The sequence below is a fragment of the Pristiophorus japonicus genome, chromosome 9 (assembly GCF_044704955.1).
Source record: "Pristiophorus japonicus isolate sPriJap1 chromosome 9, sPriJap1.hap1, whole genome shotgun sequence".
NCBI classification, from domain to species: domain Eukaryota; kingdom Metazoa; phylum Chordata; class Chondrichthyes; family Pristiophoridae; genus Pristiophorus; species Pristiophorus japonicus.
Window position 1 is genome coordinate 27,686,147 of NC_091985.1, and position 25,789 is coordinate 27,711,935.

Genomic DNA, 25,789 nt, shown 5'->3' on the forward strand with positions numbered 1-25,789 from the left:
CTCTGCTGTAAATACTATCTAATATTATGTAATATATATATTTTTTAATTCTGAAAGTTTTTGATAGGGGGAGAAAAAACAAAACTCTCAATTCCAGGTGGCCTGTGAGGAGAATAAAGGAAATTTTAAAAAGGAAGAAAAGGCAAAAGAAAAAACAAAAAGGGAAATGAAAAAAGACGAGTTGGTGATGCACATGATGCCGTTTTTGACGTGAATCTCATTTGTTGCGTGCTGCCAGAAATGCTTTTGTTGGAGATTATATTTGCACAGATTGCATTCTAGGTGTTTTACGTTGTCGGAATGCGATAAGAGACGCAGAGAGGGTGGGGCCACGCCGTGCTGCTCCCGGGGCTGAGTCGGAGCCGCGAGTGCCCCAGTCTGCGTTCTACCGCCGGCCGTTGAGGGAAAGACGCACTTCCAGGCTAATGGCGGCGGACAGGGCTTACGACCTCATCGTCTTCGGCGCCTCTGGCTTTACAGGCCAGTTTGTGGTGGAGGAGGTGGCCCGTGTGGCGGCGGAGGCGGACGCGCCGCGGCCACTGACATGGGCCGTGGCGGGCAGGAGCCTCAGCAAACTGGAGGAGGTGCTGGAGCGGGCGGCCAGCGCCCTGGGTGAGTGAGTGAGTGAGTGAGTAGGCCGAGGAAGGGAGGGGCACTGCACAGACACTTCAGCCTGCTCTTGGGTTCCATTCCAGAGACATGAGCGCAACAATCTAGGCTGACACTCCAGTGCAGTGCTGAGGGAGCCGCTGCACTGTCGGAGATGCCATCTTTCGGATGAGACGTCAAAGTCTGCTCTCTCCGGTGGATGATAAAAGATCCCGTGGCTACTATTTTGAAGAAGAGCAGGGGAGCTAGTGTAATGGCCAATATTTATCCCTCAGTCAACATCACTTAAAAAAACCACATTATCTGATCATTATCACATTGCTGTTTGTGGGAGCTTTATGTGCGCAAATTGGCTGCCATGTTTACTGCATTGCACTTTTTTTAAAAAAGTACTTCATTGGCTGTAAAGTGCTTTGGGACGCCCGGTGGCCGTGAAAGGGGCTATATAAATGCAAGTCTTTCTTTACCAGGGATATAAAAATAATTAAAACAGCTTTGACTTTATTCCATACTTTAAATTTATTTTAAAATGGTCAAAAATATCTCTTGCTGATTACTCCCAGTTATGAGCAGAAATGTTATCAAGGCATAAAATGCTCTTTTTTTGAGTTTGACGTGCAAACTTATTGAAACATGTGCAATTGTTTTGCTAGAGCTGTCACCACCAAGGCGATGTTGTGTTTGGAGTCAGATTTCTGCTCCCTTTTTTTCCAGGGGTGAAAAGGATTGTAAATGAATTCAAATGCACGGAGGAGCTGTGTTTAATTTTAGGCCTCATATTTTTTAAACTAAAATGAGACACTCCTAGCACTGGGCTGGTCATTGATTTTTGCAGTTTGACCAACAGCGAGCGGTGTGCATTTATTTAGTGTCTTTAATATGTAGCAAAGCACCCCGGGGAGTCAGACCCAAGTAATAAGAGGACGAGAGATGACCAAAGGCACTATTGAAGATTTAGGTCTTATGGATTTGAAGGTGGGGAAAGGTGTAGGAAGACAAAGAAGTTTAAAGTGTAATATCCAGTGTATGGGTAAGATGGTTGAGGAAGGATGGTGCAGTAGATCAGTATTGGAAGAATGGAGTGCACAGCTAAGGATGAAGGGCTTGAGGAGGTTGCAAAGATAGGAAGCAACTTTTACAAACTTAATTCTCAGGATGTGGCCATTGATCGCAAAGCTGGTATTTGTTGTCAATCTCTAGTTGCCCTTGAGTAGGTGGTGGGCTACCTTGAAATGCTGCAGTCCTTGTGATGAAGGTACTCCTACAATGCTGTTGGGTAGGGAATTCCAGGATTTTGAACCAGTGACAATGAAGGAACATAAAAACATAGAAAATAAGTGCAGGAGCAGGCCATTCAGCCCTTTGAGCCTGCACCACCATTCAATATGATCATGGCTGATCATGCAACTTCAGTATCCCTTGGACGGTATATGTCCAAGTCGAAATGCTGCGTGATTTGGAGGGGAATTTGGAGGTGATGGTATTCCCATGCACCAGCTACCATTGTCCTACTAGATGGTGGAGGTCACGGGTTTGGGAGGTGTTGCTGAAGAAGCCTTGGCAACTTGATGCGTTGCATCCTGTAGACAGTACATACTGCAACCATGGTAGGATGGTGCTGGAAGAAGTGAATGTTTGAGCTGATGGATGGGGTGCTTATCAAACAGACTGCTTTGTCCTGGAAGGTGTTGAGCATCTTGAGTTTTGTTGCAGCTGCACTCATCCAGGCAAGTGGAGAGTATTCCATCGCACTCCTGACTTGTGCCTTGTAGGTGGTGGCGAGGCCTTTTAGAGTCAGAAGTTGAGCCACTCACCACAGAACATCCAGCCTGTAAACTGCTCCAGTGGCCACAGCATTTATGCGGCTGATCCAGTTGAGTTTCTGGTCAATGGTGACTCCCCAGAATGTTGATGGTGGGGATGAACCACCATCAACCAGACCATGAAGGGATTTGAAGATGATGTTGAAGTTTGTGCGCTGGAGAACTAAGCCCAGGGAAGTTAGCAAGGATTCAGGTGATCAGTCGGAGGTTTTGTGGGATTGGGTACAAAGATGTGGATGAAAGTTTCAGTGCCATTGGGGGTGACGTAGGGATGGTGATGAGCAATGTTTTGAGGTGGAAGGAAGCAGTCTTGACGATGGTCTGAATGCATGGTTTGAAGATCACCTCAAGATCGAGCAGTTGAGCACGAGTGAGCATCCAAGGGTAGTGGGATCACTCCCGAGGGCATGGTGTTCCTGGCTGGAGCTAAGTAGTATAGCTTCGGTCACCCCAACTTTTATTTATGTTTAAGAAACTAATGAATCAAATTCTCTAATTTCAATCATAATTGCATTTGGAACCCTCCTATCTGCAAGTCCAGTTGAATAATAAACATGTCATTGACACTGTGCTTTGTCACAGTACCCTGCAGCTGCAGTCTGCTCAGCCATTCAGATTCACAATTTAGCCATGGTAAGATAGTAGGATACTTGATAGTTGAATTGTCTGTGCTACAGTTGAAATAGTAGCTCCTTTACGACCAGCAATGCCAAAACATAAATAACCTTTTTGTTTTTTAAAATCTGATTAAGTCCCAGCTGCAAATTGTTATTTTGTATACATTTGTTTTCTGTAGTAAGGCAGAGGAGCTCCTTGAAGGCCACAGCCAGTGTTGCTTTTCACCTGACTGCTGGGAGCTTTGCAGCCAAATGATGAGCTTTTCTTTTCTTCCCTCCCCACATCATGGGGGGATGGGTACCTGCTTTCCACTCAGTACATGAACGTGACTGAGTTTGGAAATTCAAAGGAGTAGAATAATAAGCTTGTGCCTCTGCTGTATGACTATGCATGTTCTTTCAAACTTGTTTTAATGTAGATTGTTTTGTCTCCACCCTCGTATTATTAAAGGAGATTTATATGCTGTTTTAATATTACATTGGGCGTGCTTCAATGCTGAAGATATTGGCCTGGTCGAGGACGCTAATGTTGGTGCATCTGTCCTCCCAGGAGATTTGTAGGATCTTGCAGAGACATCATTGGAGCACTGACCACACTTGATCAGCTCCGCTGGGCAGGCCACATTGGGCATGCCAGACACGAGACTCCCAAAGCAAGCCCTCTACTCGGAACTCCTTCACGGCAAACGAACCAAAGGAGGGCAGAGGAAATGTTGCAAGGACACCCTCAAAGCCTCCCTGATAAGTGCAACATCCCCACTGACCCCTGGGAGTCCCTGGCCAAAGACCGCCCTAAGTGAAGGAAGTGCATCCGGGAAAGCGTTGAGCACCTCGAGTCTCATCAAGCGCAGGCAGCGGCAAGAGCGTGCGGCAAACCTGTCCCACCCACCCTTTCCATCAACAACTAAGTGCCCCACCTGTGACGGGGACTGTGGTTCTCCTATTGGACTGTTCAGCCGCCTAAGGACTAATTTTTAGAGTGAAAACAAGTCTTCCTCAGGTACTGAGGGACTGCCTACGATGATGATGATGACATTGGGCGTATCACTAAGGTGTGCAAAAACACACCAAGAAAGTAAAATAGTACAATACATTTCTAAAGTGGATTTGTATTTGACATATCCCACTGTGCCCAGTCTGAATAAAATATATTGCATTTTGTTACAGGAGAAAAACATTATTATTTTGCAAAATGTATCTCCAGATATAAAGGAACAAAAATAATGCTCTTGTTTCAGGAATTCCGGAACTAAAGTCTAAAGAATCTATAATCTGTGATGTAAATGATCCACTCTCACTTGCTGAAATGTGCAAGCAGGGATCGGTGATCCTCAACTGCGTAGGACCAGTAAGTATACTTTTGACAACAAAAGCAGGAAATCTGTTTGCCTTATTGGAGCAGTGTAGTCTTGTCAATTTTATTCAATTTAATGTATTTGCAGTATCTTTCAGAATAATCAAATTTGAATTCAAATGGGACATTTGGAAGAGCATAATTCAATCAAGCAGAGTCAGCATGGTTTTATGAAAGGGAAATCATGTTTGACAAATTTGCTGGAGTTCTTTGAAGATGTAACGAGCAGGGTGGGTAAGGGGGAACCAGTGGATGTGGTGTATTTGGATTTCCAGAAGACATTCAATAAGGTGCCACATAAAAGGTTACTGCACAAGATAAAAGCTCACGGGGTTGGGAATAATATATTAGCACGGATAGAGGATTGGCTAACTAACAGAAAACAGAGAGTCGGGATAAATGGGTCATTTTCCGGTTGGCAAACAGTGACTAGTGGAATGCCGCAAGGATCGGTGCTGGGGCCTTGCTATTTCTGCAATGGGATATAGACAGGCTAAGTGAGTGGGAAAAAATTTGGCAGATGGTGTATAATAAGGGAAAATATGAGGTTATCCACTTTGGCAGAAAAAAATAAAAAAGCAAATTACAATTTATATGGAGAAAAATTGCAAAGTGCTGTAGTACAGAAAGACTTGGGGGTCCTTGTGCATGAAACACAAAAAGTTAGTGTGCATGCAGGTACAACAAGTAATCAGGAAGGCAAATGGAATGTTGGCCTTTATTGCAAGGGGGATCAAGTATAAAAGCAGAGAAGTTCTGCTGCAACTGTACAAGGTATTGGTGAGGCCACACCTAGAGTACTGCGTACAGTTTTGGTCTCCGTATTTAAGGAATTATATATTTGCATTGGAGGCTGTTCAAAGAAGGTTCACTAGGTTGATTCTGGAGATGAGGGGGTTGACATGAAGATAGGTTGGGCCTACATTCATTGGAGTTCAAAAGAATGAGAGGTGATCTTATCGTAACATAAGATAATGAGGGGGCTCACCAAGCAGAAGTGCCATTAATAGCTAGCATTTTAAAACCATTGTTGGAAATTAGCTAGCATTTTATGATTAAAATACATATAATGCAGACAACTTTTTTTTTAAAGCGCTGGTAATGTGCATTAGAATGCGTATTCATTGTTGCTGAGGTACTGTGTAAAAGCCCCTAGACATAGACAGCAAGATAATATAAAAGTCTGGACCTTTTGCACAATTCAATTGTAATATTTCAGTATTTGTTGCACTATTATCTGAATAAGATTTCTGTAATAGAAACTAAAGAATGGAATATTTTTTTATTCAAAAATCAATATGGTATTACTCAGTCCTTGCATACATTATAAATAAATCAAACAAGACAACATTTGTGTTTTTAATGGCTTGGATCTTAACCAAAAGATTGACAATTTAATTATTGTGTAAAATGACCTGAAGCCCATGCGTTTGTGTGTAAGTTAAAGTATTTTTAACATAGACTTTATTTTGAGCTATTCAAAATGGCAGTATGTGTCCTTTTTACAATGAAATACACTCAAAAGCGTAATGATCCAATCTGACGTTGCCAGTAGCTGACACCAGACTATCTGTTATTAGTACAGGTTTTTTGGCGAGCCGGTGGTGAAGGCCTGCGTTGAAAATGGAACCCACTGTGTTGATATTAGTGGTGAACCCCAGGTATTGATATTTTTCTCTCTTTTAAGAAATGATCAGATATTAATTAAGCCATTTCCAATTTTAAAAAGCTGTTTTATATGAATTTCTCAGGAAGCTTTCAACATTTTCCAAATACTCCCTTGTATTTTTGTATATCTCCTATCATTAATCCTGAATCCGCAGACATTACAAACACTAGTTGCCATGTATGATTAAAGGCATTGGCGCAGTCCTTTTGAACTTAATCAGTTATTATATTATACAAGCATTGTTTACAAGTGGCAATCTGGTTAGACCTGTGGTCAAAAATCCAAATTGATAAAGCTGAGGATGGTATCGTACACTTTTGACCAGTCCCACTGTCCATGTGATCAGATATTGTCGCAATGGTTATGGGAGGGATTATATTTTTAGTAGCTCAAAGTTTGGTGTATTATTGATCACCTCTAACTGTGGAGCCATACATTTTAGAGAAAGAGATAATTTGCAAGTACTGAAAATCAGGAATAAAAAATTGGAAATGCGCACCCAAAGAGAGAAGCTGGATTTGCTTTTCAGATAGAAACCCTTCATCAGAATGCCCAGTTTTGATGGAGTCTGTACCTAAAACAACCTATTCTTTTCTCTCTTCAGACATTGACCTCCTGTGTGTATGTAATATTTCTTATTATTTGAGCAATAATTTACCATTGTTTGAAAAACTATGATGTAAATTTTGTGCTTGCTTGTACTTTTAATTAAACAAAATTTGGTGTAGACATACTCTTGATTTTGGTAGGTTGGTCAGCTACCTACTAATACATTAGCAGGAATAGTGAAAAACACTCTCATAATTGTGAGAAACATAAAACAGGTCAGTTAGCACCCAAAATCAATAGGTTACCTTTTTGGGTGAGACCCTTTTATTTGGAATTCTGATTTGGTCTTTCAAATGCTCTGTACTTGCAGCGTTTTATGTTTTTAGTTCAGATTTCCAGCATTTGTCACATTTCACATTTGACTGTTCATATTTTTAGCTCTTCAATGCAGAGGTATAGTTGAGTAACTTTAAAAAAAAACTTGCAATGTTTTATTATTCACAGTATTTGGAAGGGATGCAACTAAAATATGACAGCCAAGCTGCTGAAAAAGGAGTGTATGTGGTTGGAAGCTGTGGGTTTGATTCCATTCCAGCAGATATGGGTATACTCTATACCAGGAACCAGTTGAAAGGTAATTTACAATAAGTAACTTGTAAATGATGATAACTCTAATATTTGCATTGCTTTAGTTGTAGAGCACCCATGTCCTTCAGTACCATTCAGACCGTTTTGCATCGGGAGTTGTGGTTTTGAACCATATACCATTTAATAATGTGTTGGTGCACCAATGCATCACGTCACTCTATTGCCTGATGCTGCTATTTGCAACTTAGAATAATTGTAAAAATGACAAAAATAAGGTGTACTTTTCTGATCATGGATAATAAAACTAGGCAGCAGGGAATTTTGCTTGTTATGATGCAATTCTAAAGTGCAAATCATTTTCTGTTTGCTAGAATTTAATGACTTGTGCAGCTCCAGACATTCTGAAAAGCCACGATGTAACCAATAATGTACAGTGATACCAACAAGTTGCCTGTTGGAAATTATTTTTGAGTGCCAAGTTCAAATACAAATGTTAATGGACTTGGGTATACATCAGGTAATTAGTTGCTAAATTAAGGTGAGCCCAGGGGTGAATGGAGAAAGCTATCCAGCTGGAAGAGCACACTGCTGATGTGCCAACCTGAGCTGAACGTCAACACAGTACGCCATCTGGCTACTGAGCAATATTAGCAAAGGCTGTGAAGATGTCAACAGTTACGTGCCAGCCTTCATCCTCGATCCTTGGGGAATAGCCCGAAGTGTACAAATGAGATAACCTTTTTAAGAAGATAGTACCTAACTTGGTATCTGTTTGGAATACCACATTCATGGCTTAAAGTGTAATCCAGTATTTTTGTAATCTGATATATTTCCCGATTTGAAAGATTCCAATTCAAGTAAACTGAGCTGCTCTGAATTCTGTGGGCACCTTAGAAATAGTTTGGTCATTAGTCTCATAAGAACATAAAAAAATAGGAGCAGAGTAGGCCATTCGGCCCTTTGAGCCTGCTCTGTCATTCAGTAAGATCATGGCTGATCTTCGACCTCAGCTTCACCTTCCCACACTATCCCCATATCCCATGATTCCCTTAATATCCAAAAATCTATCAATCTTTGTCTTGAATATACTGATTCCAAAGACTGAAGAAGTTTTTCCTCATCTCTGTCTCAATTGTACATTAATATATGACTACCTTTTAACAATAATTAATTTACTAATCCCTTTATACTGTTTGGCTTCTCGTGCTGTTTATCTCCTTACAACACACTTGTTTGTCGTTTTAAATTTTTTTTGTTATTTTACTTTGTTCTTGTTCTGCTTTTCATAAAAATGTGCTTTTCCTGAAGCGGATAGATGAGATTATTTGGATAATTGGAATATAGACTTCCTTCCAGGATTGGGGAAGGGTGATAATTCGCTTACAACTTTGTAGTGAGTTATTAAATTCTTTAATTAGAATGAATTGGTTGTCTGTTTAAATCATCTGTTTTAAAAATGTTTTAAATTTTAATGTAGATGTATAAGGGAAAAAATGACTAGAAAGCACTAAGCAGTCATTCTGACCAATTCCTAAAACATGCATCTCAATTGCCCATTCCCTTAAGTATATGTCTAATTTTCCCTGAAATTTTTCTACATTATCTGCCGGCCCTGGTCAGTTCATTCTACGTATTCACAAGTGTCGGTGTAGTTAAATCTAACCGGTGCATCTTCTGTCTTCTCTGGCCATATCCACTAGTTCTAAAACTTGTGGCAGTTATCGGGGTTCAATTTATCTTTTCTCTCAAGAACCTTGAATACTCACTCCCTTGAACCTTCTCTACTCCAGACTGAACAATCACTGGCTCTTCAAACTCTCTTTATAGTTCAAATGCTGATGGTTTTACAGCCACAAATGTAACCTAATTTTTGTAAATGGTTCAGAACTATGGAAAATCTTTAAATTATAACTAAACAATGATTTGGGGCTTTTTTAAAAGCAGATGCATTAGAGAATAAGGTTATTCATCAATACTTTTACTTTTCAGGTACTCTGACTGCCGTTGAGGGCTTCCTATTGGTACAGACTGGACCTGAGGTTTGTCCCTTGTTAATAGTGACCATTTTTTCTGAACCATAATGTAGTGTTCTTGAAATGATGAACACTGGCATTTATATCGTTGCATGTTTACATCCAATTAACTAGTGTAGCAGATCAGATTTAATCTACATTAGCAGCTCTCCCTTGGTGTTGCTCTGGTTGAGTTGGAGGATCTGTTACTTGAGAACAATACTGGGGAGAGCATTATAGGAAGTAAGTGTGACACGTGGAGGAAGTGCAAAACTTATTATCATCGCTAGCTATTAACCATATAATTTTCTGAATCGTTAAATATGAAATTACATACTGCATATTAAACATGCTGTTTGTGATTCCTTTTTTGGTTTTATATATTTTGAAACCCAACCTTGGTTTCTCTATTTTAAAAGATTATACAATTTAAGATGGTTTTGTTAGAGATGTATTTGAGAAGCCTAGTTTTTAGATTAATTGATTGCTTTCCTGCTTCCAATCTGTATAATTCTCAAACTCTTCAGTGAATGAATTACTTTTGAAGTGTATTCACTGTTATATAGATAAATGAAACAGACAGCTTGTACACAGTAAGGTCTTGCAAACAGCAATGGGATAAGTGACTAGGTACTCTGTTCTTAGTGATGTTGGGAGGGATAAATGTTGACCAGGACACTGGGAGAAGTCCCGAATGTTTCAAACATAAGAACATTTTTTTAAATAGGAGCAGGAGTAGGCCATATGGCCTCTCAAACCTGCTCCGCCATTCAATAAGATCATGGCTGATCTTATCTTGGCATCAACTCCATTTTCCTGGCTGTTCCCCATAACCTTTGACTCCCCTATAGCTCAAGAATCTTGTCTATCTCAGCCTTGAATATATTTAATGACTCCACTTCCACAGCTCTCTGGGGTAGAGAATTCCAAAGCTTCACGACACTCAGAAGAAATTCCTCCTCATCTCTAAGTGGGTGATGCCATATTCTGAAACTATGCCCCCAGTTCTCGATTTCCCCCACGAGGGGAAACATCTTCTCGGTATCTACCCTGTCGAGCCCCCTCAGAATCTTCTATGTTTCAATAAGATCACACCTCATTCTTCTAAATGAGTACAGGCCCAACCTGCTCAACCTTTCCTCATGAGACAACCCCTTCATCCCAGGAATCAACCTAGTAAACCTCTGAACTGCCTCCAATGTAAGTATATCCCTCCTTTAAATATGACTTAGATTTACCCCAAGGTGCGCACTTGGTTCACAATCCCGAATGGCAAGGAACTTGTCATAATTGACTTGAATAATAGAAACATAGAAACATAGAAAATAGGTGCAGGAGTAGGCCATTCGGCCCTTCTAGCCTGCACCACCATTCAATGAGTTCATGGCTGAACATGCAACTTCAGTACCCCATTCCTGCTTTCTCACCATACCCCTTGATTCCCCTAGTAGTAAGGACTTCATCTAACTCCTTTTTGAATATATTTAGTGAATTGGCCTCAACAACTTTCTGTGGTAGAGAATTCCACAGGTTCACCACTCTCTGGGTGAAGAAATTCCTCCTCATCTCGGTCCTAAATGGCTTCCCCCTTATCCTTAGACTGTGTCCCCTGGTTCTGGACTTCCCCAACATTGGGAACATTCTTCCTGCATCTAACCTGTCTAACCCCGTCAGAATTTTAAACGTTTCTATGAGGTCCCCTCTCAATGTCTGACTTACTACTTAGTTTTCTAAAATGCACATAAGAATGTCTGTGTAAAATATAAAATATGTTTCTTCAGATAAAACGGGCTCTATTGTAGAAGTTGTCACCATCCCTTCGTGGATGCTATTGTATATGAATTTTACAGTAACTGTATGCCAGGCGAAAATCGATATTGGCAAGTTTTTAATAAAGGAATGCACTGTATTTTCAACGACTTAAAGATTGACCTTGATAATTAGGCAGACTGATTTAAGAAAGGGTTTGAACTGTCTCTAAGCACTTTAGTTTGAGGTTTTTGCTTCCTTAATAGGGTGCAAGTTTTCATGATGGAACTTGGCAGTCAGCAGTCCATGGAATGTCTGATCAGGATAACCTGAGGAAACTGAGAAGGCAGTTTGGACATAAACCCCTCCCAGTTATTGGGGCCAAACTAAGACGGAGGTGAGAAAATAAAATTCCATGTAAAAAATCTATTGCTGTTTAGTTAAGGTTGATACCTATCTTTTTTTCCCCCCATGGAAATAACAGTATTATACAGCCCAACTGGACAAGTCATGCACTGAAGCTGAATGTAATTACGTGGGGGATTATATTCTGTTGACTATTGTACATTAGTATACAATCCGTATACAATATTTTGCACTCTCTATGGAATCCAGTTCAGTGATGTCTCATTTGACTAAATTGTAGATGTTTAACTGCATATGAGGAACTTTCAAAAATGCTGCTTTTGAAAGGGATAGTATATTTGACAACTAAAGGGTGTAGCAGCTTTAAGTTAGACATTTCTACAATTTCTCAAAATTGTAAAAATATAATACGACTCTGTGCCCTTAATGCTTTCTTGACTGGCTCTGGATGTCGTCACCACCCCCGCCCCTTTGCATGACTTGAGGAAACTAGACATTGGACCCAACAAACATCTTCCTTCTTGACTAATTCGAACCCAGCTTCTCACTGAATATTTCAGTCCTTAGTCATTCTCTCGCTCCTTGCCCCCATTCCCCCTATTTTTGCTGCATCTTGAACCTATTTATGTTGCTTCCATAGCTTTCACTGGTAATTTATTCCATAAGTATATTATGTGACATCGTAATTTTCAACTTATGCTCCCTAACATTTGAGCCCCTTTATCTAGTTTAAAAACATGAACATTTTATATTTAGCTAGCAACAATATTTTATCTGTTCATTCTCTGGTTTCCAAATTTTCTTTTATCTTCTGCTTGAGTGCACAATTTTGCATACATTAACATGAAATAAATGCTCATTGAGATGTGTGGCTGGACTTAGATTTACCGCAAGGTGTGTGCTTGGTTCACAATCCCAAATGGCAAGGAACTTGTATAGGTTTGACTCATTATTGCTTAGTTTTCTAAAAATGCACCTAAATGTCTAGTGTAAAATGTAAAATATGTTTCTTCAGATAAAGAATATGCCAGTGATGAAAAGATCAGTTTGTGTATGTGTGTGGCATAAATCTACATATTTGACTACAGACTTCCTTGAGCTTATTGTTTTTTTTTCCTTCAGAGGTTCAGTATTTCATAGTAACACAATGAATCAATATGCTATCCCATTCATGGGATCTGATGCCTCTGTAGTCAAACGCACACAGCGTTATTTGTATGAGAACTTGCAGGAAAGTCCTGTAAGTATATTCTTGGTTTCCTTAAATCCTTTATCTCTGTATTGGTATTCATGGTCTTGTTTAGTTTATTAAAAATTTTGACCTTGGCTGAAATGTTAAAAATTATACAGGTTATATGCAATTCTCGTAATCCCCAAAAGCTGAGGCTTACTGATATATTTTGTTTTGCTTGCTCTAATAATTACAAACGCAATTGGCTGTTGCAGAGCCTGTATAATTTTGTTGGATTTGTCTCCTGCCAAAAAAAAAGAGATGTCCATTCAGCCTATAGGCTTGTATGGACTCTCCATGATCATCTTTGGCTCAAGTACAAGGGAGGAAGGTCTTCAAATAAAAACTGCTGGAAACACTCGACAGTTCAGGCAGCATTCATGGAGAGAACAGACAAGTTAATGTTATGGGTGTGGGCCTTCAAAACTGAAAAATAAGAGGCAGACGGGCATATGAATACAATCAAAAAAAGGGGGGAGGATGGGGAATAATGACACTGGGATCATAAGTGCAATGGTGTAACCGATCATCTCCATCAAGTAATGGACAAAAGTATTAAAACAATAAAGAAAGGATATTAGAAACATAGAAAATAGGAGCGGTAGTAGGCCATTCGGCCCTTCGAGCCTGCACCGCCATTCAATATGATCATGGCTGATCTCCTATCTCAACACCATATTCCTGCTTTTTCCCCATACCCCTTGATGCCTTTTGTGTCTAGAAATTTATCTATCTTCCCTCTTAAATATATTCAGTGACTTGGCCTCCACAGCCTTCTGTGGTAGAGAATTCCACAGGTTCACCACCTTCTGAGTGAAAAAATTTCTCCTCATCTCGGTCCTAAATTTCCTACCCCGTATCCTGAGACTGTGACCCCTTGTTCTCGACTTCCCAGCCAGGGGAAACATCCTCTGTCCAACCCTGTCAGAATTTTATGTTTCAATGAGATCCCCTCTTATTCTTCTAAACTCTAGTGAATACAGGCCTAGTCGACCCAATGTCTCCTCATACGACAGTCCTGCCATCCCAGGAATCGGTCTGGTGAACCTTTGCTGCACTCCCTCTATGGCAAGAATATCCTTTCTTGCGTAAGGAGACAAAAACTGCACACAATACTCCAGGTGTGGTCTAACCAAGGCCCTGTATAACTGTAATAAGACATCCTTGCTCCTGTACTCAAATCCTCTTACAATGAAGGCCAACATACCATTTGCCTTCCTAACTGCTTGCTGCACCTGCATGTTTGCTTTCAATAACTGGTGTACAAGGACACCCAGGTCCCTTTGTACATCGACATTTCCCAAGCTATCACCATTTAAATAATACTTTGTCCTTATGTTTTTCCTACCAAAGTGGATAACTTCACATTTATCCACGATATACTGCATCTGCCATGTGTTTGCCCACTCAGTCCACCTATCTAAATCGCCTTGCAGCATCTTTGCATCCTCCTCACAACTCTCAATCCCACCTAGTTTTGTGTCATCAGCAAACTTGGCAATATTACATTTGATTCCCTATTCAAATAATTTATTTATTTATATATATCCCCCAATCCCATGTGCTTTAATTTTGAACACTAACCTCTTATGTGGGACTTTATCAAAGGCCTTCTGAAAATTCAAATACACTACATCCACTGGTTCTCCCTTATCAATTCTTTGTTACATCCTCAAAAAACTCAGTAGGTTTGTTAAACACGGTTTTCCTTTCATAAATCCATGTTGACTTTGTCTAATCCCGTTGATAGTATCTAAGTGTGCCATTATCACATCTTTAATAATAGACTCTAGCATTTTTCCTACTACTGATGTTCGGCTAACAGGTCTATAGTTCCCTGTTTACCCTCTCCCTCCTTTCTTAAATAGTGGAGTTGCATTTGCCACCCTCCAATCTGCAGGAACTGTTCCATAATCTATAGAATTTTGGAAGATGACAACGGATGCATCCACTATTTCCATGGCTATCTCTTTTAGTACTCTGATATTACAGATGACTAGAACAAAGGGAAATGGAGAAAACTTGTATGTGCATACATACACAGCACATAAGAAAAAGACGGATCTGTAAACTGCGGTAGTGAAAACAGAAGATTGTTAAATGGTTTTGAGTTTTTCAAGAAGGGATGTCGACCTTGGGCAGCCCACCTCAATTATTTGGTATGTCTGTATAGGCACATGTGGTGATGTATATTGTTAGTATCTGAAGTGGAGAGAACACAAGAAAAGGGAGAGCATGATCTTTAGGGAATTTAAGAAAGCAGCAATTTGATGTCGAGCATCTGTTTTCATGAACACATTTATGTTCAATGGATGGTGTACAGCATTTCTCAAAACTCATTGTAGTGTATTTGCTTCATGGGTTCTTTACTTAAGAATTCATAGCTACACAGAATTGGCTGGTTTATTAGCAAACTGAGCACTACCAGTTCGTTCATCCAGGCTCACAACTGCACACCCAAGAGCCTAAACTCAAATAATTGGGGTTTTATTGAGTCTAGTGAACATCACATGACTGGCTAAGCCACTCACCAGTGCATACATTACACTCATTATGATTACAGTTGTGTCCATTAATATACCTTTTCCACTTTTGGGAATTCCTTCAATGCATTTTATAATTAGTTGTTACAGCCCCATTTGATGTCTTTGCTTAACTGGTTTACTTTAGGTCCAGTATGGTGCTTATGCTACCGTGGGTGGAATTGGCTCAGTCATATTGTTGATGGTAGCTGGCTTCTTCTTCTGGTGTTTCACACAGTGTCGCTGGGGAAGAAAACTTCTAATCCAAGTAAGTGGCTTGGATCTATGATTTGCACACACAAATATTATTACAACCTCAATTTTTGTAATTTAAATATTTTAACATTTATTGGGTATGTACTGGTCTGTATAATTTTTATTGCCTTCTGTTTTATCATGCAGTATCCAGAGTTTTTCTCAGCTGGATATTTTACAAAGCAAGGGCCAACCAAAAACCAGGTATGTTCATTTTCCCCTTGCCCTCTTTCTGTTTTCTTTGTTTTGAGCTTGTTTAACACTAATGCCATCATCAATCCTAAATTTTCAAATAGATATCTGTCTATTCACTATCTCTGCCTGGTTCCTCGTGCAGCAACGTGGTGAGAATGTGGAACTCGCTACCACAGGGAGTGATTGAAGTAAATGTTATTGATGCACTTGAGGGGAAACTAGATAATCATATCAGGGAGAAGGGAATAGAGGGTTATGCTGATGGGGTTAGATGAAGAAAGACTGGAGGAGGCTCGAGTGGAGCATAAATGCTGGCATGGACTGGGCCAAATGGCCTGTTTCTGTGCCGTATATCCTATGTAATTATATGTGGTGGAGGACTAACACAGTTCTTTGAACTGCCTGACTGTCCAAAGTATATTAATTTTTATTTTTTTTTAATTTGGAAAACATCAGACTTCAAACCATTTCACTGTGTATATATTGTATGTAATGTATGAACTTCAAATGAAATCTGTGTTATGAGAAGATATTTTAAGTAGTAAACTATTAATTGAAGTAAAAAGGGAGTCTGACAGTAAATCACAAAATCTTACAAGGTAGAAGAAGCCTATTTGATCTTTCACTCATCTAGCTGGTCTCTGAAAGGGCTGTTCACTTTGTCCCTTGTCCTGTACCTTTTTTTAAAATTTTTATTTTTTTCAAATATTTATCCATTTCCTTTTTTAAAAAGCTATTATGGATTTTGCTTCCACCATTGCTTCTGATTAAGCCATTCCATGTCCTCACAGCCCCCTACATAAAGACTTCCTGCAACCTCTCATCATTCTTTTGGTGATGATCTTAAATTTCTGCCCTCCAGTTATTGACTCACTGATAGTTTTTCTTGATTTAAAAAAAAATCTTTTCATAATTTTGAACACTCCTATCAGATCTTCTCAATCTTCCTTGTTCTAATGAAATGAGCCAGATTTTTTAGTCTCTCCTCATAACTAAATCCTCTCATCTCTGGTATCATCCTAATGAATCCCTTCTGTACCCTCTCCATGACCTTGAGACCCTTCATAAAGTACCCAAGACTGGACACAATGTTCTAACTGAGGCCTAACCAATGATTCATATAGGTTTGGTATTAGCTCTTTTGCTTTAATACTCCATGTCTCCATGTATAAAACCTAGGATCCCGTATAAGCAGCTGTATCAACTTCTCTCATTTTAAAATTTTTTATATCAAACTGATACCTGCTACATTTGCACATTGGAACATGTAATGTAGGTGCAGTAAAATTACTTTTCTTGTGACACAAATGGTTTCAGACTATGCCCCTGACATAGCACAGGCAGCAATATATCCCTCTGTAGTGCACAAAGTTGTTTGTTTTCACTTTGCAGCACTTAACTGGATTGAGACAAGTTGCCCTGATGGCTTACTTTATATATGGAAAGGAGCAAAGCAAATTGAAATCTGAGGCTGCACAGTCTAAATCAAACCAGAGAAGAAGAATCTGCAACAAATGGAAATAAATTGAGTTAAAAAAGCTTATTTGTATTTTGCAGATGGCGGGGACCTCTTTCAGCTTTATGTTCTTTGGTGAAGGGTATAGAGAAGACCAAGATCCACAGCAAGGAAAACCTTCAGTAAAAATCTGCACTCAAGTGAAAGGGCCAGGTACGGCCAATTTTTTATATAAACTAATCTTACGACATTGAAATACTCGCCTCTTCCTATACCCTTTTTTGTGGAGGCTTACCGTGATGAAAAATAGACTGCACAAATTCAACTAATAGGTAGGTAGATATTTGTGTAAATTAAAACTGTCGGGTAGCTGTTTATCACGATGGAGTGTTGGGATGTTTGTTCCCACGTGCCGTATTCCTGATGTAGGCATAGTGCAGAGGGTAAATCCAAGGAAAACCCATTATGGATGGTAACAGTGTTATTTGCAGAGGCTTGGGTTGAGCAAGTAGTACATGGCACTAGTACATGGACCAAAAGAAGGCCGCACAAATCCGGGTAGAGCAGGATAGAAAGGGGGAGATGGAAGTGAATTTTAATTTATATTTTAAATATGTTTTGAGTGAGTTCCAGACTACAGTATATAGTCACGTCTTTGCATTTTCTTTAATGAATTTCTGTCATTTACAAAACATTAAAAGCTGTATGCAGTTGAGAAGCTGATCCACACAAGAGAGTTGTCTTGGTGGTGGTTGAGATAGGACTGTTCACCACCACCAAAAACACATCAATAGTTATTAAACCGTAGCTGCTTGTGTAACCTTGCTTTGCCACGTTTACCTACATAACTGTGTGTGCACTTCAATATAATTCTTTGAAATACCTTGGGACGTTTGAGAGAAATGATCAGGCACCACTTGCATGCAATCCTTCCTTTTCTTTTTACACACAGCAGTGTTGCTCTGAGCACAATAATGCTAGTTGAGCAGAAGATCAAAACAGGCAGCCAAATCGGTGATGAGACTGAAAAAGGATAGAGTCAAGAAAATACTGATTGTTCCTGTAATCTGATTGGACTTTTTTGTACATCACATTACTTCCTCTTCTCCCATTATTTTTGTTCTGTTTTTCTGTCTTTCCATTGTACATGATTGAAAGCACGCCAAGAAACAGTGAAACTTCCCATGATTTGTGCTCACTTCTACAGAAATTTCTTAAAATATAAGATGGCATTTATAATGCTTTACTTTCCCTCTGCTTCTTAATCTCCCTCCCCATATAACATTCTCGGTTGTGTCTTTGTGCTTTTTGTTTACACCCTGTTGCGCAAGCGGCAATTTCACTAGTCGTGTGACTAATAGTTGCCGGCGATGGTTCCCGAGTTAAATACCAAATTACACACTAGACAAATGACAGTATCGTTTAATGTTCGTTTAATACAGGAAAAGTACAAGACTCACTACTTATACTCTAATTCTCCGATACAAAAGAAGTACAAGACTCACTACTTCTATTCTGTTTGTTTAACTCTGTAGAAAAGGTGTTCCTTTCCGATCAAAATGCTAACTTTGTTTAACTCAACATACTCTCATAGTTACCCGATATGTCCCGGGTGATCAATCCGGTCCTGACATTGTTCCTTCAAGGGTCGCTCCCTGGTCCCTGCTTCTGTTGAGTGTTGTTCCCGGGTTCTCGCTCCGGACTGTTCGAGCTTGTCTATCTTTATTTTTTTTTTGTCTCTCAGTTAACCATGTGTGTTGCTAAAAATTGCCTGCTTGTTTCTACAAGATACAGAGACATTCTGCTGTTATCTCAACTTGTCTCTCGCCTCCAAGTTATTACCAAGTCTGGAGTCTCCCTTCCCTTGTGTGAACATTATCTTGATCAATGAAATCCTTTCTTACCACCCCTTGCTGTCTCCACAGCTGGTCCTGTTTTGGTAACTCCCTCCTGTCCGTTGGCCTTCAATCTGTTATTCCTACACCTGACCTTTTGTTTGGTCATTTGCAATTGCTGGAACTTTATTAATTAGCATTCAGTATTTACACACTATCTCTTATCCAGGGCGACTCCTTTGAATTTGGCTTTATTATCCTGTAGCTTCCCAGCTGTTTTACAACTTTACCTCATCTCTTAACTCATTGACCCTGAGGTTAACGCCGGCTTGTTTTTTGTGCAAGAGAATTTATTAGTTTTTTAGACCCCCAGATCTGAACTGACTGCTTAAGCCTTTCTGATATTTCCACACACCCATATCATTCTTTTTTTAGTTTCTTCAAGCCTGCTGTCTGCATCCCACTGCAATAGAATGGTGGCCCTTTTTTTTTTGTAGTTGCCTTGGACACTGGAAATCCCACAGATGAGGCAACTTTGGGAATTCTTTGCCTGTGTATCTTGCTTCCCATGTGATAGGGCAGGGATCCGCACTGAGTTATCTGTGGATTTACCCCAGTGAAGAAACGGAAATTTCCATGAAGGTGGTAGCACTGGGAAATGCAAACTCTTTCTATATTTCATCATCTTGAAGTGCATGTCTGTGACCCTGTCACTAGTGAACCTTACTCTTGTACAGCAATCATTGGTTGTGTTGACAATTGAATTGTTGGATACGTAATATAAATTCATTGAAAATGAATCGTCACAATGGAGCTTATTTGCTTCTGTCTGTTAGTTCCTACCAGCTGTCACACTCTTTGTAAAGCCTTGCATCCTTTCAGTAGATCTGGCATTCATTTTTGTTACAAAATATTACATTCTACACTTTGTCATGTTTTTAATCACCTTGCAGTTGATTTACATCAAAAAGTAATTTGAATAGATACTCAAGGGAATTTTTTTCCAAACTTATTTTCTCTGCTCATTATTTAGGGATTTTATTAAATTGGACTACTTTGAGGTCAATAATACTTGTAGCAAAAGATTCATAAATGAAAGGCTGGTGTACAAATTGCACATTTTAAAAAAGTTGCTCTACTCGTGTAACCTGATGACTATTGTCTTTGCTGCTTCCCCCTGTGTGGTGGTGGTTTTTTGGTGAGGGAACATGGAGTGGCAAAAGTCATCATCCTAGGCAGTCTCTCGGAGTCAAGGATGACTTGAAGTGTCTGAGTTCGCAGCCAACAATGGCAGAACGACTATCTGGTCTGTTGCTGTTGGGATTGTCCATGAGTGTCCTGACATTCCAGATCCCGAACTTCATTTTAAGCGGTGGAAGATGTCTTTGCGTGAATTCTTTTAATGTGGGGTGGATATTGCACACCAGTCACCAGACAGGCTTGACCGAGCAAGGTCTTGGTCCAGTGGCAAGGGGATCCAAGACGACTGGAGACCACGCTGCATTAACCTAGTACATATATACAAACACAGACATACGCCTACTGTCCACCTTCCCACAGGCCCTCTCTCCATGGAATTCATAGGACATTCCTCGTTGGTCCCTTTCTCTGCTTCTACCCGACCACCGCTCCCGACCCCTCCACTGGGCTCCACCACTTTCCAAAAGTGGCAAAAGTATATTTTTAAAGAAAACAATGTATATCTGCTTATGTGTGTCATCTTCCTCATCATCATCATCATGGGCAGTCCCTCGGAATCGAGGAAGACTTGCTTCCACTCTTAGAATGAGTTCTTAGGTGGCTGAACAGTCCAATACGAGAACCACAGTCTTTGTCATAGGTGGGACAGATAATCGTTGAGAGAAGGGGTGGGTGGGACTGGTTTGCCGCATGCTCTTTCCGCTGTCTGCGCTTGGTTTCTGCATGCTCTTGGTGATGAGACTCGAGATGCATTTTCTATAGTGCAAAGCATTACTTTTTTTGTCTGCCTTATTTCAAAGCTCGCTGCTCTTTTATTTTATTTCACAGAACCTGGTTATGTCGCTACCCCGATAGCTATGGTACAGGCAGCTGTCACAATACTCTGGGAACCCAAGTCTCTGCCGAATCGGTGAGTTTCATGACTTTGACTAGAGTAAAATATTTGAAGCTTTAGAAACATAGAAACATAGAAAATAAGTGCAGGAGTAGGCCATTCGGCCCTTCGAGCCTGCACCACCATTCAATAAGATCATGGCTGATCATTCACCTCAGTACCCCTTTCCTGCTTTCTCTACATACCTCTTGATCCCTTTAGCCGTAAGGGTCATATCTAACTCCCTCTTGAATATATCCAACGAACTGGCGTCAACAACTCTCTGCAGTAGGGAATTCCACAGGTTAACAACTCTTGAGTGAAGAAGTTTCTCCTCATCTTGGTCCTATATGGCTTACCCCTTATCCGTAGACTATGTCCCCTGTTCCTGGACTTTCCCAACATCGGGAACATTCTTCCTGCATCTAACCTGTCCAGTTCTGTCAATTTTATATGTTTCTATGAGATCCCCTCTCATTCTTCTAAATTCCAGTGAGTATAAGCCTAGCCGATCCAGTCTTTCTTCATATGCCAGTCCTGCCATCCTGGGAATTAGTCTGGCGAACCTTCGCTGCACGTCCTTCCTCGGATTAGGAGACCAAAACTGCACACAATACTCAAGGTGTGGTCTCACCAAGGCCCTGTACAACTGCAGTAAGATCTCCCTGCTCCTATACTCGCATCCTCTCGCTATGAAGGCCAGCATGCCATTTGCTTTCTTTACTGCCTGCTGTACCTGCATGTCTACCTTCAGTGACATACCATGACACCCAGGTCTCGTTGCACCTCCGCTTTTATTAATCTGTCACCATTCAGATAATCTGCCATCCTGTTTTGGCACCAAAGTTTATAACACATTTATCCACATTGGGCAAATGCATGGCAGATGCAGTATATTCAAGTCACCCTGCAGCCTCTTGGCATCCTCCTCACAGCTCACACTGCCACCCAGCTTAGTGTCACCTGCAAAATTGGAGATATTACATTCAATTCCTTTGTCTAAATCATTAATGTATGTTATAAATAGCTGGGGTCCTAGCAATGAACTTTGCGGCACCCCACTAGTCACTGCCTGCCATTCTGAAAAGGACTCGTTTATTCCCACTCTTTGCTTCCTGTCTGCCAACCAGTTCTCTATCCACGTCAATACATTACCCCCAATACCATGTGCCTTAATTTTGCACACTAATCTCTTGTGTGGGATCTTGTCAAAAGCCTTTTGAAAGTCCAAATACTTTCCACTGGTTCTCCCTTATCCACTCTACTAGTTACATCCTCAAAAAACTCCAGAAGATTTGTCAAGCATAATTTCCCTTTCAAAGGGAAATAAATCCATGCTGACTTGGACCGATCCTGTCATTGCTTTCCAAATGCGCTGCTATTACATCTTTAATAATTGATTCCAGCATTTTCCCCACCACCGATGTCAGGCTAACCGGTCTATAATTCCCTGTTTTCTCTCTCCCTCCTTTTTTTAAAAAAGTGAGGTTATATTAGCTACCCTCCAATCCATAGGTACTGATCCAGAGTCCATGAAATTTTGGAAAATTACCACCAATGCATCTACTATTTCTAGAGCCACTTCCTTAAGTACTCTGGGATGCAGACTATCCGGCCCTGGGGATTTATCGGCCTTCAGTCCCATCAGTTTCCCTAACACCGTTTCCAGGATTTCCCTCAGTTCCTCCTTCTCGCTAGACCCTCGGTCCCCTAGTATTTCTGGAAGGTTATTTGTGTCTTCCTTCGTGAAGACAGAACCAAAGTATTTGTTCAATTGGTCTGCCATTTCCTTGTTCTCCATTATGAATTCACCTGATTCTGACTGCAAGGGACCTACATTAGTCTTCACATATCTTTCTCTTCACATATCTATAGAAGCTTTTGCAGTCAGCTTTTATGTTCCATGCAAGCTTACACTCATACTCTATTTTCTCCCTCCTAATTAAACGCTTAGTCCTCCTCTGCTGACTTCTAAATTTCTCCCAGTCCTAGGTTTGCTGCTTTTTCTGGCCAATTTATATGCCTCTTCCTTGGATTTAACACTATCCCTAATTTCCCTTGTTAGCCACAGTTGAGCCACCTTTCCTGTTTTATTTTTATGCCAGACAGGGATGTACAATAGTTGTAATTCATCCATGTGATCTTTAAATGTCTGCCATTGCCTATCCACCGTCAACCCTTTAAGTATCATTCACCAGTCTATCCTAGCCAAATCACGTCTCATGCCATCGAAGTTTCTTTTTAAGTTCAGGACCCTAATCTCTGAATTAACTGCGTCACACTCCAGCTTAATAAAGAATTCTACCATATTATGGTCATTCTTCCCCAAGGGGCCACGCATAACCAGATTGCTTATTAATCCTCTCTCGCTACACAAGACCCAGTCTAGGATGGCCTGCTCTCTAGTTGATTCCTCGACCTATTGGTCTAGAAAACCATCCCTTATACACTCCAGGAAATCCTCCTCCACAGTTTGGTTAGCCCAATCAATATGTAAGTTAAAGTCACCCATGATAACTGCTGTACCCTTATTGCACGTGTCCCTAATTTCCTGTTTGATGCCACCTCCAATCTCCCTACTACTGTTTGGTGACCTGTACACAACTCCCACTAATGTTTTCTGCCCTTTGGTCTTTTGTAGCTCTACCCATATAGATTCCACATCATCCAAGCTAATGTCCTTCCTTACTATTGCATTAACCTCCTCCTTAACCAGTAACGCTACCCCACCTCCTTTTCCTTCCTGTCTATCCTTCCTGAATATTGAGTTTCCAGCCTTGGTTACCCTGGAACCATGTCTCTGTAATCCCAATTGTATCATATCCGTTAATAGCTATCTGCGCAGTTAATTCATCCAGCTTATTACGAATGCTCCTTGCATTAAGACTCAGAGTCTTCAGGCTTGTTTTTTAACACTCTCTCTTTGTCCTTTTAGAATTATGTTGTATTGTGGCCCTTTTTGATGTTTGCCCTTGATTTCCCTGTGTCCACTCTTGCTTTTCTCCTTCCTACCTTTTGCTTCTGCCGCCTTTTTATTTCCCTCTTTCTCCCTGCATAGGTTCCCATCCCCCTGCCATATTAGTTTAACTCCTCCCCAACAGCACTAGCAAACACGCCGCCTAGGACATAGGTTCCGGTCCTGCCCAGGTGCAGACCGTCCGGTTTGTACTGGTCCCACCTCCCCCAGAACCGGTTCCAATGTCCCAGGAATTTGAGTCCCTCCCCCTTGCACCATTCCTCAAGCCACGTATTCATCTGAGCTATCCTGCAGTTTCTACTCTGACTAGCACGTGGCACTGGTAGCAATCCTGAGATTACTACCTTCTGCGGTCCTACTTTTTAATTTAACTCCTAGCTCCCTAAATTCAGCTTGTAGGACCTCATCCTGTTTTTTATCTATATCGTTGGTACCTATATGCACTACGACAGCTGGCTGTTCCCCCTTCCCCTCCAGAATGTGCTGCAGCCGCTCCGAGACATCCTTGACCCTTGCACCAGGGAGGCAACACACCATCCTGGAGTCTCGATTGCGGCTGCAGAAATGCCTATTTGTTCCCCTTACAATGGAGGAAAGGTTGAGTAGGTTGGGCCTCTACTCATTGGAATTCAGAAGAATGAGAGGTGATCTTATCGAAACGTATAAGATTATGAGGGGGCTTGACAGGGTGGATGTTTCCACTGATGGGGGAGACTAGAACTAGAGGGCATGATCTTAGATTAAAGGGCCGCCCATTTAAAACCGAGATGAGGAGAAATTTCTTCTCCGAAAGTTATAAATCTGTGGAATTTGCTGCCTCAGAGAGCTGTGGAAGTTGGGACATTAAGAAACACTCTATTTCTGTTTTAAATTTATTCAAACAATAAGTGGTTATGGTGAGTGGGCAGAGAAGTGGAGCTGAGTCCAGTTCAGCCATGATCTTATTGAATGGTGGAGCAGGCTCAAGGGGCCGTATGGCCTACTCCTGTTTCTATTTCTTATGTTCTTATGTGTGTAACTTTGCAATGCCTTATGGTGTTAGTACCACAGCTGACATGATTTCCATTTTGACTATCATCATGCAGGTTATTTCTACCAAAGTGCACTTTGTTGGATTTTTCAACTATTTATTCATTTTTGAAGTCCATTACAAATTAAATGCTATTTGCCTCTGATGTTTTTCTTTAATTTCGTGTGAGTGATTGGCACTATCGATTGTAGACATTAAATGTTTTGGTACATGTGCATATTTCAATAAGCTTTGCATACATTTGAATAGATTCCCAGAGGAGTACTGTGCTGTCCTCTGGCGACTGCTTGCCCGGCCTTCCAGTGACTGCACTAATTGCTATAGATTTGAGGAGAGTCGGGACATCCTCCGATTCAGGGTCCTGAGTACAGATTTGTCAGTTTGTTTCAAACGTAACTTTTTTTTCCATCTTTTTATAGGGGTGGGGTGTACTCGCCTGGAGCAGCATTCTCTCGGACCACCCTGACTGAAAGACTGAACAAGCATGGCATTGAGTTCACTGTTATCAGCAAGCCTGAAAGATAATTGTTCCACACAGTGTCCTTTCAGAATGTGGTACTTTTAGTCCTGCTATTTACTACAATGACTAGATTGCACTCAGTAGGAAACCTTTAATTAACCGCTTTTTAGCAGCAGCTTGTTTGCCCATATCGCAGTATAATGACCAAGAAGCATAAACTGTTTCAGAGACGATTTCTTGTGGATAGAGTAAAATTATACTTGTGTTCTGTTCTAATGGCAATTAAACTTGTTGAATGTAACACTACTAAAGTTGACTCTTGTATATTTTTTAGTTGAATTACAATGATTTTATTTGCATTCAGGCTGTTAAGAAAAAGTTGAAGCATTATATGACCAGACAGAATGCAAGACTCTTG

At 40.6% G+C, this 25,789-nt stretch overlaps 1 protein-coding gene across 1 annotated transcript; it reads left to right on the top strand.

The window, feature by feature from the left end:
* Positions 1 to 257: 257 nt before the first annotated feature.
* sccpdha.1 (saccharopine dehydrogenase a, tandem duplicate 1) lies at positions 258 to 25,682 on the top strand. Its single transcript, XM_070889211.1, has 12 exons — positions 258 to 612; positions 4,288 to 4,397; positions 5,984 to 6,064; positions 7,126 to 7,255; positions 9,199 to 9,248; positions 11,237 to 11,367; positions 12,459 to 12,576; positions 15,238 to 15,357; positions 15,492 to 15,548; positions 17,097 to 17,208; positions 20,859 to 20,940; positions 25,331 to 25,682. The coding sequence occupies exons 1-12, from the start codon at positions 426 to 428 to the stop codon at positions 25,434 to 25,436; spliced, it is 1,284 nt and encodes a 427-aa protein (XP_070745312.1). The 5' UTR covers positions 258 to 425; the 3' UTR covers positions 25,437 to 25,682.
* The last annotated feature ends 107 nt before the right edge of the window (positions 25,683 to 25,789 follow it).